Source organism: Chiloscyllium plagiosum, chromosome 1, assembly GCF_004010195.1.
Source record: "Chiloscyllium plagiosum isolate BGI_BamShark_2017 chromosome 1, ASM401019v2, whole genome shotgun sequence".
In the NCBI taxonomy this organism is placed as follows: domain Eukaryota; kingdom Metazoa; phylum Chordata; class Chondrichthyes; order Orectolobiformes; family Hemiscylliidae; genus Chiloscyllium; species Chiloscyllium plagiosum.
This window is the reverse complement of record NC_057710.1, coordinates 97,588,282-97,600,899: the sequence shown is the minus strand read 5'-3', so window position 1 is coordinate 97,600,899 and position 12,618 is coordinate 97,588,282. Positions and strand designations below refer to the sequence as shown.

The following is a 12,618-nucleotide window of genomic DNA, read 5'->3' as shown; positions in this document are numbered from 1 at the left end:
CAGAGGAGTCTGATCGTTATATAACAATTTTGAGAGGTTTGACAGAGAAGCTCTTTCCTCTAGCGATTATATCTTTAGCACATGTGGACATAAGCTAGGAGCTAGGCCATGAAGAAGTGAAATTAAAAAAAAAAAAAAACTTTTTCTACAAAGGATAGCAGAAATTTAGGCTTAGCCCTCCCAAAGGTCTGTGAATTGTTGTGGTTCTGTTCGCCGAGCTGGGAATTTGTGTTGCAGACGTTTTGTCCTCTGTCTAGGTGACATCCTCAGTGCTTGGGAGCCTCCTGTGAAGCGCTTCTGTGATCTTTCCTCCGGCATTTGTAGTGGTTTGAATCTGCCACTTCCGATTGTTAGTTCCAGCTGTCCGTTGCAGTGGTCGGTATATTGGGTCCAGGTCGATGTGCGGAAGCGACAGATTCAAACCACTACAGGGACAAAACGTCTGCAACACAAATTCCCAGCTCGGCGAACAGAACCACAACAACGAGCACCCGAGCTACAAATCTTCTCACAAACTGTAAAGGTCTGTGAATGCTCAACACAACTGTCAAGGAATACAACGCAAAACTAACAAGTAGAGCTCAGGGACAGACAAGTCATGACACAACTAAATAGTAAAATTGGTTTGAGCCTAAACAGCCTCCTATTTCAATTTACACTGCGTAAACAAGCTCAAAGATCCTCAGCCCTTGGCTCAAACCCCAGCTTCTTTTTAAATGAAAAAGAATTGCCTTTTTTTGAACTGTACCTTTCAGAATTTTGTTTGTTTCTATTTTCAGTTGATTCTGGAGAGTTATATACAAATGACAAGTATTGTGTTTTAAGCAATTAAACAATACTGCAAACTAAGTGTAGGAACAGTCATGTTATGAAGGACTTGCAGCCATTAGTTAGTAACAATGGCATAGATCCAGTTAAAACAAATTATTGAGGCAACAAGGCTGTTTCTGCAACCTATTATTTTACAGACTTGCACTGCACAAAATACAAACATTCTGATACCGATTCCAGTTCACAAACCTGTCTGATGTCCTGATTTGCTGCAAGTATAATTTCATTCATAGCAGGAGGGGGAATCTTCAAGCCTTCTTTAAAAGCAACAGTCATCATTGCTCCCTGAAAGAGAGTGTCTTATAGAAGTGATCAGAGGGTCATATACATAGGATTTTCTTCAGAAACAATACAGACAGTGAATTTTATTTTTGATATAGTAATAGGATGATGTAAAATAACTATTCCGTGATACAATTCTGCCTTGTCCCTACTAAAGCAGCCAGGCCTATGAGGTTCACTGAATACAATGGATAACTAATTTCCAGCTCACTTTTCATCACTATTTATGCCCTCGTGTGGAAGTGAGAGAAGGGTCACTTCTGCCAGTTTCTCAACAAGAGGGGCGGCAAAGATCCTATGGTTAAGAATGAAGGCGGGGTTGAGATTGCAAGCACAATATATAGATCAAAATAATTAATATTTGGGTGGTTAAATAAGATATCATAATTGCTACCTTCAAAGCAGAACAACCAATATATTAAAATTTAAACTACCTGGAAACCAAGCAATGGCAGAATACATATCAATTGACAAACAGAGAAACAACTAATCCAATCCCACCTTGATTTGTTCTACTCGAGGCCGCTGAAAGCGGAGGTCAAAGCAGTAATTGGCCAGTGAGCGGATCTTGGGATGATTTCGGTCATTACATATACAGAGAATAGGAACTTTGGTCCGTTTAATGAGAGAAATCATTTCCTAGAAAGGAAAAAAAATCCAAAATTACAACTAATCAGTTATCAATCAAGGTCTACATCTCCACTGAACTCAAAGCAGTCTTCATCCCCAGTCCAAACATACAAAGGTATCTAGGAAAGGAATTTCCAGATATTCTATTCCCTAATTAGTCTGTTTTTTTTTAAAATCAGGAGCATACATGGCTTTTGGATGGAGTATATATTGTGGAAACACATTGGATGGATCCGTGGTTTTTTTGCTTTTGTCACGGCTGCAAGTTTACCAGCAATTGCTAAATACAAATCAGGAACAGAAATACAAGGTGAATGTGATAAATGTGTATAATACATAACAATAATTTGGAATGTGGATTTTAAAGTGCAGAGGAATATAAATTATCCGAATATCAGATTATCTGAAGAAGATCTCGAGGTTCCGATTGATGTACTGTTTCTAAGACCTGTTTCCAACACTGATTGTGTCTTTTGTTTAGTGATTAAAAGTGAACTTGGCTTACTGAAATGCTGCCAAGAACAGTCCTGGGCACCTCTCCAAATGACTGACCTCCTGCCCTCTCTCTCTCCCCACACTTTCCCTGGAGTTCTACACAGATGTATACTTTAAACACCCCCCCCCCCAGATAGTGTCTCCAACATTGTTCTGTAGAGGCCAAAAGTAGAACCTGTCAAAAAGTTGCAGTAAGAAGTTGTGCGCGCGCGCTATTTGGAGACTCCCCCACCCCCCCCCCCCAAAAGGCAGCAGCAACAGTTGTTGTTGGTGTCCAGTCCGGCTGCCAAGGAGAGGGGGCCGGGGCAGGTGGGGTGCACGGGGTTTTTTGCCGGGGGGGGTACAGTGTTGGACAGGGTGCAGGGGATGGGCAGGGGTGCTACTGCCTAGTCTCCTGAAGGGGCGCAGACTTAACAGAAAATTCCAAACCCCAGAAGTAAATTATTGAATCAATCAACCGAATAATCAATTATGCAAATAAAACAGTGCCCGCCCATCTCGTTCAGATAATAGAGGCTCCTCTGTAGAAGCAAATATGGTTTTTGTTTTAGGGTTTCTGCAAGGGTAACTATTTCTCAAAAAAAAACGTCAAAGTCATTTGGAACAGTGAATTAAACAGAAATTACAGGCTTTCTTGGAAGTTAAGTGCCAAGCAAGGTACTCTTAAAATTAGTTGAAGAAACGCTTATAATGTTGTGTTTAATGACATACAAAAATTATAACAGTCAAATGCCACTAGTAGTTTGAGAAGAATTAGGTTTTATTTCAGAATAGCTGCTTCATATCTGCAGAAAGGCAATTGTTAGTTTGTAGAGAGAATCTGTAGAAATTTTCTGGCTGTCAGAACTGAAGGAATCTGGGAAACAAAACTGGAAACAGTCAAAAATAGAAGACAGATAAAAGCATCATACCAGATGCAAGTGGAGAATACATTAAAAAGACAGTATTAAGGAACTCCACCTGAATGCATGTGGCATTATACCAAAGGCTGATAATTTGATTGCATAAATTAAGGTAAATGGACATGATTTAATTACTGTTAAGACGATATAGCCAGATACTGAACAAAAATATCCAAGGATATTCTACATTTAGGAGGCATAGTCCAAAAAAGGAAAAGGAGAGGTAGCACTCTTAACATGAAACAACATCAGAACACCAATCACAGAGAATTTTCAATCAAAGGATCGAGATATAGAATCAGTTTGGGTGGACATAAACAGCAAGGGAAAACAAACACTAGTACCAAAATAAAACAAAAAACTCAGATCAAAATTTGTGAGAAGATTTGTAGCTCGGGTGCTCGTTGTTGTGGTTCTGTTCGCCGAGCTGGGAATTTGTGTTGCAGAGGTTTCGTCCCCTGTCTAGGTGACATCCTCAGTGCTTGGGAGCCTCCTGTGAAACGCTTCTGTGATCTTTCCTCCGGCATTTATAGTGGTTTGAATCTGTTGCTTCCGGTTGTCAGTTCCAGCTGTCCGTTGCAGTGGCCGGTATATTGTGCTTATTGATTGAATCTGTGGATGAGTGCCATGCCTCTAGGAATTCCCTAGCCGTTCTCTGTTTGGCTTGTCCTATAATAGTAGTGTTATCCCAGTCGAACTCATGTTGCTTGTCATCTGCGTGTGTGGTTACTAAGGATAGCTGGTCGTGTCGTTTCGTGACATAGGACAAAACAGGAAGACAGCTAACGATGCGCATCCATGAACTCCAACTAGTCTGCAACACAAATTCCCAGCTCGGTGAACAGAACCACAACAAAGAACTCAGATGCTGAAGATGCGAACCAAAAAACAGAAATTGCTAGAGAAATTCAGCAGATCTAGCAGCATCTGTGCAGAGAAATCAGCGTTACCATTGAGCCCAGTGACTTCTTCGGAACTCAATCTAATACTAATTTTGGACACATTAGAAATCAGGAAATTAGAGATGTGTAACATGGGTAATACAGTAATAATGGTAGACTTCAATTTGTATATAGACTGGGTCAACCAAATCAGATATGAAGGATGAATTCCTAAAGTGTGTACAAGATGGGTTTCAGGAAAAGTACATTCCGAAGTAAATTGGGGATGGGGCTACTTCAGATATGGCATTGTGTAATGAGAAAGGACAAATTAATAACTTTACTGTAAGATACCTTTTGGCAATACTGACCATAATATGATAGAATTTTATAGGAAGAATTAACACAACATAGCATATTCTGAAACTAGGATCTTAAATCTGAGCAAAGGAAACTATGAGGAGCAGGTTAGGTAAGGTGGATTTGGAAAATACATGAAAAAAAATGATGATAAACAGGCAATGGTTAGCAATTAAAGAAATATGACAAGGTCTACAACAGATATACACTCCTCTATGGAACAAACTCCCAAAGGAAAAGGCAAATTCTTGGATCAAAGGAACTGGACTATAAGAATGTCAGAAATAATGATAAATCTGAAGACTGGGAGCAATTTAGGACCAAGAAACTAATACAGCAAGGGAAAACACAAGTGCAAGCTAGCAAATCACAGAGGAGTCTGCTAAAGCAGTCTATTGGCATGTAGAAGAAAAAGGATAGATATGGGTCTATTAGAGGCAGACACAGGAGAATTTATTGAGGAGAACAGAAAAATTGCAAAGAAATTAACAGCTACTTTGCACTTGGCTTCAAGAAGAAAATCTCCAAAAGTACTCAGCCTCCAAGGAATTTGTTAAAGTGGAAAGCTAAAATAAATTAGATTAGTAAAGAGGTGGTGCTTGACAAATTAGCTGGATCGAGGGGCAATTAATCTCCTGAACCAGATGAACTTCATCCAAAGGTGTTGTGGGAAGTAGCAAAAGAGATGCATTGGTAGTTCTCTTTCTTAATGTTATAGACTCTGAAAATGTTCCTGCTGACTGGAAGATAGCAAATATAATTACTATTTAAGGAGACAGGAAGACAGAGAATGGAGAACTACAGACCTGCTGGCGAAGGAAGGATATTAGGATCAATTAGAGAAGGATATACTAACTGAACATTTACCAAAAAAAAAAGGACAGCATCAATGGATTTATGAAAGGGAAATCATATCTGACAAACTTGTTGGGATTTCCTTTTTCAGGATTTACCTACAGCATAGACAATGAATGCTGTGTATTTGAATTTTCAGAAGGATTTTGATAAAGTCCCACACAGGAGGATAGTAAATAACATTAGAGTTCATGGGAGTTGGAGAAACACACTAGTTAGATTGAGAATTAGTTAACAGATGGAAAGCAGAGTGTAGGAACAAATGAATTATTTTCAGGATGATTGGCTGTTTAGTAGGATACCGCAAGGGTCAGTGCTGAATCCACAATCCATAATCTGAATGTAGGGACAGCAGAAAAGGGCCTTTGAATTAATTTGATTTATGCGCTGTGAAATGTTTGAGAACTCTTGTGGTGCAGTGGCAGTGTCCCTATGTCTGTGCCAAGTGGCCCAGGTTCAAATCCCACCTGCTCCAGAATGATGATCGATTTGAAAATGAGTACGTGGGGACCAGTTGCAATATTTCTACATTTGCTGATTACACCAAACTGGGTGGGAATTCAAGTTGTGGGGAAGTTTCAACGGGACTTGGAGAGTAAGTGAATGGGCTAGAGTATGACAAATGGAATATGAACATAAGTATGAAGCTAGTCACCTTGGCAGAAACAAAAACAGAAAAGCTGTTCTGTGACATCCTTGACTTAGCCCTTCTTTGAGCCACATCATAATTCTGCATGGGAATCTGCATCTGCAAATCCCCAATCTTATTTACCATATGCAGTGCACATATATAAAAGCCCTGTAACCCTGACTCGCTTCTTGTTACCTTTGCCTTTATGCAAGACTCACCTATTGACTTACCTACTCTAGTGTTATCTATCCCTCCCAGTATTCCATCATTTGGTGTTCCTTTTTGAAATTTTCTCCTCATTCCCACAAATTCCCAGAATTATTTTTCCAATTGAGTATAATTAATTCTACTACGGTAGTTTACAGTGATTACGGTATATAGGTCAGTTGTTCAAATTCTTGATTCATGGGCAAAATGTGAATATAATTAATTTGTCAGCAAACAACTATGCCAAATCAAAAAATTCAACTCGGTCATAATGGGGTGGGAACCAGTAACACTCCCTAGAATAAGCTACAGGAGACCACAGTTACATTACTTCATGGATTGATTCTCAACACTGCAGTGGCGATAGAAACTAGCAGTAAATACTGGAGAACAAGAATGAAAATCCCAGAGTGGGCAAGTGCACTTTAGCAGGAATTTAAGAATTAAGCAATCTACACTTTAAATATAAATTTCACTGAACAGTCTCCTGTTCTTCTTTTAAATTATTTACTTACTCATGGGATTTGGGCATCACTGGTTTGCACTGGCAAAAGCAATTTATTGCCTGCAATGAGCTACCCTTGAGAAGGTGATGGTGAGCAGCCTTCTTGAACTACTGCAGTCCATGTGCTGTGGGTTGACTCACAATGTCCTTAGGGAGGGAATTCCAGGATTTTGAGCCAGTGACAGTAAAAGAACAGAGAAATATTTCCAAGTCAGGATGTTGAGTGGTTTGGAGAGAAACTTGCAAGTAGTGTCATTCCTGTGTATCTGCTGCCCTTGTCCTTCTAGATGGAAGTGGTCATGGGTTTGGAAGGTTCCCGCTGTCTAAGGATCTTCGGTAAATTTCTGCAGTACATCTTGTAGAGAGTACACACTGCTGTTACTGAACTTCAGTGGTGGAGGGAGTGGATGCTGGTGCTAATCAAGTGGACTGCCTTGTTCTGGATGGTGTCAAGCTTGAATGTTGTTGGAGCTGCACCCATCCAGGCAAGTGGGGAGTATTCCATCACACTCCCAACTTGTGCCTTGTAGATGGTGGAGTTGCTTTCGTGAGTCAGGTGGTTAGTTTCTCACCACAGTAATCCTCACCTCTGACCTGCTCTTGTATTTATATGGTGTGTACAGTTGGATTTCTGGTCAATGGTAAACCCAAGAATGTTAATGGGGGGGGGGGGGGGGGGGGAAGAAAGAAAGAGAGATTCAGTGATAGTAACACCATTGAATCTCAAGGGGTGGTGGCTAGACTGCCTTTTATTGGAGATGGTCATTGCCTGGTATTTGTATGGCACAAATGTTACTTGTCGCTTGTCAGCCCAAGCCCTAACATTGCCCAGGTCATGTTACGTTTGAAAATGTACTGCTTCAGTATCTGAGGAGTCACAAATGGTGCCGGATATGATGTAATAAGTGAACACCCATTTTTGACTTTATGATCCAGGGAAGGTCACTGATGGAGCAGCTAAAGATGGTTGACCCTAGAAAACTACCCCCTAGGAACTCGTGCAGAATTGCCCTGCAGCCAAGGTGACTGACCTCCAACAAGCAGCTTCCTATCTGTGACACCAACCAACGCAGACTTTGTTCTGATTCGCATGGATTCCAGTTTTTCTAGGGCTCCTTGATGTTACACTCAGTTGAACACTGCCTTGATGTCAAGGGCAGTCACTCTCACTTCACCTCAGAAATTCAGCTCTTTTGTCCATATTTGAACAATAAGGAGGTCAGCAGCTGAGTGGCCCTGGCAGAATCCAAACTAGGCATCACTGAACAGCTTATATCTGAGCAGGCACTGCTTAATAGCACTACAGATGACACCATCCATCACTTTACTGATAATCGAGAGTAAACTGATATAAACAGATATATAAATACTATATACCATTGGAAACACCATCCTGCACGTACAACATTAAAGAGCAGTTCCCCTTTTCGCAGTCACTCAATACACAAACATAAACTAGACTCGGCATTTCGCCAAAAGTTGCCTGGACATTGTTTAAACACATAAGCTTCCACATTAAATAAAGCAAACTGTTACCTGTATCCCTCCCCTGTCCTCATTGCCAGCCATTCCATCCACCTCGTCCATGATTAGCAAGTGTTTAGTGCTTACTGATGGTGCTCCTGAAAAGAAAAACATAATTTAGAAAAAGCAGAAAAGCTGGTTAGCTATTGTCAAATGGTGCCAACAGCTTACTGGAAAAACTGATGCAGACCCACTTCATTCATCAGCACCCACCTGATGAGAATCCTTTGATACTTGTATTGTTCAGTGACTCTGCTATCACTTCCTTCAGTGTGTTTTTGCTGCGAGCATCACTGGCATTAAGTTCAACATAGCTGTAGCCCAGATCCTTCCAGACAAAAAGAAATCTTTGAGTACTTCTGAAAACATATGTTGGAAAAGCAACCTGTTAACACAACAAATGTTTAAGTCTGCAATGGACTGCAGGACAGCGTACGGGAGGCAGGTCAAATCAAAGCATTTAATGTGAAATTGGACTGTTATCTGTAAAGGAAGAAAATACAGTGGTAGAGAGAGAAGTCAGGAGAATGGCACTCTGCAAACTGCTAACATAGTAAGCCAGCATAATCCCAATGAGCCTAATGGCCTCCTTCTGTACTGTAACAATTCACAATTGTGTGAACAAACCATATAAGGCTCAGATGAGCAAATATTTGGTCAAAGAGATAGGTCGAAGGTGTGTCTTTCAGGAGGGACAGAGAGGTATAGAAGGTATTCCAGAGCTATGCAGAAGTAGTTAAAATCAACCATAAACAAGAGGCCAAAATTAGGAACGTAGAGGGTTTAAAAGATTATGGGGAAGAAAAAGATTAGTGATAAGGAGGAGTGAGACCGTGGTAAAGATTTGAAAACAAGGATGAGAATTTTAAAATCAAAATATTGCTTGATTAAGAGTCAATGTAGTTCAGTGAGCGCAGAGGTTACAGGAGAATTGGACTTGGTACAAGTTAACATGCAGGCAACAAAGTTTTGAATGACATCAAGTTTACAGAGTGCAGCAGGTAAGAAACCAGCCAGGAGTTCATTACAGGGCCAATCTAAAGGTAATGAAGCATAAAGTTTCAGATGAGCTGAAACAGGGACAAAAGTCAGACAAATTTACAGAAGTACAAGCTATATATTAATACAGGATCAGAAGTTCATTTTGAATTAATTAGGACATCAAGAGTTGCAACCAGACTGGCTTAGTATCAAATGATTGCCAATGAGAGAGATGGAAACAGATTTCAAATTAGAAACCAAAAGCAATGTTTTCTGTCCTCCCAATATTTAATTGGAGGTAATTTCTGTTCATCAAGTAGTGGATGTCAGATAAGTTGCCTGGTAGTTCAACAAAAGTGGAAGAGTTGGTAACTTGCAGCTAGGGTCCTCACAGTGTACATATGAAAACTAATGCCACATATTTGAATGATGTTGCCAGAGGCAGCACATACAGAACAAACAGGAGAGGACAAGAATATTTCCTTGGGGAACCTTGGACTGGGGTGGAGACATCAGAGGTAACAGTGCAGAAGCCATTTCAAGCAATTCTTAGACTATTTCTATTGTATTTATTCAACTATCAAACATTTTCTGAAATCAGAACAACTGGAGGCAGAGACATAAGTAGAAGTAGCAATAGGCCATACAGCTCTTTGAGCCTGCTACACCATGAAATATTATCATGGCGATACTTTGCTTCAACTCTGTTTTCCGGTCTTAATGGACTTTTCCTTAGTCCACATGTGTGCACAAATGGTTTTACATTCCCCAGTCAGCAGACAGAACGTCGTCTCTGTCAACCTCTTCAGTATCTTGTACATTCCTTTGAGAAGATCTCTCATTCCAATCAATGCAAAAGATATAGATCCAATCCACTCAACCTCTCATCACAGAGCAATCCTCTTATCCCAGGGATCAATTTAGTGAATGATTGTTGCTCTGCCTCCAAAGCATGTATGTCCTCCCTTAAACATAACGACGAAAACAGCATATAGATCAGCAGTAGTCTCATCAAACCCTGTACAAGTGTAGTGAAGTTTGTTTATCCTTATACTCCAATATCCTTGCAAATAAGGCAAGGATGTAATTTGCCTTCCCAATTGCTTATTGCATCTATACACTATATGCTCCCTGCACAAGTACATGCAAATCCCTCTGAAAAACCAACGTTTACAATTTCATGCCTGAGCATGCAAAGGCATTTGTAAAATTTGCATTTCAACGTTGATTAACATATTCAATGTATACATTTTATGACTACTGCTCCCTTGAATACCAAAATCAGTTTCATCTTGGATTTCAGAACCGCTATTTCACTGCTCTAAGGAATGCAAGAGGAAATTTGAATAAGGTATTTAATATCATAAGGGTTTAAATAAAGTAATTTTTTTTTTAAAATGGCTTTAAATGGCTTAAGGGTTAATATCTGGAGGGATAAAGATTTCAGGAAAGTGATAGAACAATGAAAATGACATGAAAAAGATTATGCAATAATTTTGACTGTAATTCATGATGGGGACAGGGGCCTGTTAGGGTGGAGAATACAGATTAATTAGGAAATTGACTAAGTATAAAAGCGAAACAAATCTGGGGACAGAGTGAATAATTGGGAGTAAGCAGAGTTATTCAAAAGAACAGTCACAAAATGATCTCCTGCTTTGCACTGTTCTAGGATTCCAAAGGTCACAGCATTTAATGAGTCACAGCAATGGGTAATGGTGACAACAGAACAGACCAACATCTCTGCCCATTTTCTGCACAAAGCTCTCTTTAGATACATTTACTCCTTGTTGGGGTACAATTCCATAGACTCCAATGGTGCTCTAATGCCTCACTCAAAAGGTATTTCTTCACATGAGCCTTAATCAGGATTGCTGGCAGGTTAATTCACTGAAGGAAGCATGACAAGCCAATCATTTTCTGTCCTTCCCCAACCATGTAGCTCAACTCATGAGATAAATTGATTTTGTCAACAAGAGAATGTTCAGAGGATTTTTTTTACCCATTTGATCTTGGTATTGGTTTGGTTAGATGTGTACACCAAACAGCCCAGCATTTAAAATCAGAATTTCCCCAGGCATCAACATTACTTTTAATAAGCTGGAAACCAGGTGCAGCTCTGATATATGAGCTCCCATGAAAATCTGTCACTTTTGAATTAGTCTTCCCAATGAATAATAAAATTAACTCATGACTCATAGCAAAGTACCAAGCAAAATAATAAAGTGGGCAAAGCATCCAAGTGGAGAAGAAACCAATTATCTTAGCAAGCATACCGATAACTATGGACATTGATTCAAAGTACTTAGCAAAAAAAATGGAAGGGGAGTTGAGTTTTTTTCCCCATTCAGAGGGTGGCAGATGCTGGAACCCAGTTTCTGGAAGGGTTGTAAAGTCAATGAGATTTCTGCATGAAGAAATACTTGGTGAAAAGTATTTCCAAGAACCAAGTTGGCATGATATAAAATGCAATTAATGCTTTTCGTGAGAATTGCTTGCAAGGTTGCATAAACTGCTTGAAATATATATCAATACTTGCGCATTTTTCAGAAACTGTAAGCTGTAAGAAACTGTGAAACATCCATTAATGACATTTTATTAATTACAGGAAAATGAACAAAAAGACAGCCTAGCTCTTAATGTGACAACTGCTTATAATAGAACACAAGATAACAGGAGATTACAGTAGTTAAATTTCTACATTAAGAAAGTTCATTGCACTAAATGTTAGTGCATCAATCCTTTGATGTATTTGTACTACCTGAAATTACTGTTTTCTCTCAGATGTTTTCAGCTTTCATTCCAGCAATTAAAATGTAAATGCTTGCAATCAGGATATTGTTGCTTGCAAACAAGATCTGTATGCTCAACATAAATGAATTCAGACGGATTAAAAGCTGCCCCAAAAGTCCAAGAGGCTGACTGGCCACATCCTAAGGTATTAATCCAGCTATGATTTAAGAAATGTGACATGATTTATTCAAGGTATCAAGTTGCTTCTGCCAGGCTTAATACTACAACTTCAGTGTTACTGTAAAATGCAAAAAACTGCATTAAACATGCACATGTTAATCATGGAAAGGAAAATACATTTTATCCAAGCATTAAGGTGTTCTTACCTTACAGACCAGAGTGGCTGTGGTTGTTTTACCTACACCAGGAGGACCGGACAGCAGTGCAGCTTTGAAACTTGAACCATCATCCTTTCCACCAAATTTAGTGAATTTTGCTGGACAAAGGGACATTAAAAATATAACTGTATGCTCTGCACTGTACAGACAGAACAGTGCACAATTATTACAAGAAAGCATTTGAGAGCTATTTTCATACGTTGTAAATGATCTTGAGAATCCCTCATTAGCAATTATTTCACGATCTCTGTATTGACTGGTGCCTGTAGCTGGCAATACGAAAATGGAACTGAACATAATAAAAGTTTATTGAGAAAAAGGGAATAGTATTGACAATAGCTCTTTCAGCTCAGGCATGATGGACTGAAATGGCCTCCTCTATGCTGTATCATTCTATGTCATA

The 12,618-nt window shown here is 39.5% G+C and overlaps 1 protein-coding gene across 4 annotated transcripts in view; it reads right to left on the bottom strand.

Moving 5' to 3' along the window:
* Nucleotides 1-12,618, bottom strand: part of rfc1 (replication factor C (activator 1) 1) — an 86,922-nt gene that overhangs the window by 10,954 nt on the left and 63,350 nt on the right. For all 4 annotated transcript variants that reach the window (XM_043692892.1, XM_043692868.1, XM_043692878.1 and 1 more), the window contains exons 14-18: nt 12,204-12,313; nt 8,317-8,431; nt 8,116-8,201; nt 1,615-1,752; nt 1,021-1,116 (exon numbers count right to left, since the gene is read on the bottom strand). In XM_043692892.1, the coding sequence (XP_043548827.1) occupies nt 1,021-1,116; nt 1,615-1,752; nt 8,116-8,201; nt 8,317-8,431; nt 12,204-12,313 (545 nt within the window). The remainder of the gene's footprint in view (nt 1-1,020; nt 1,117-1,614; nt 1,753-8,115; nt 8,202-8,316; nt 8,432-12,203; nt 12,314-12,618) is intronic.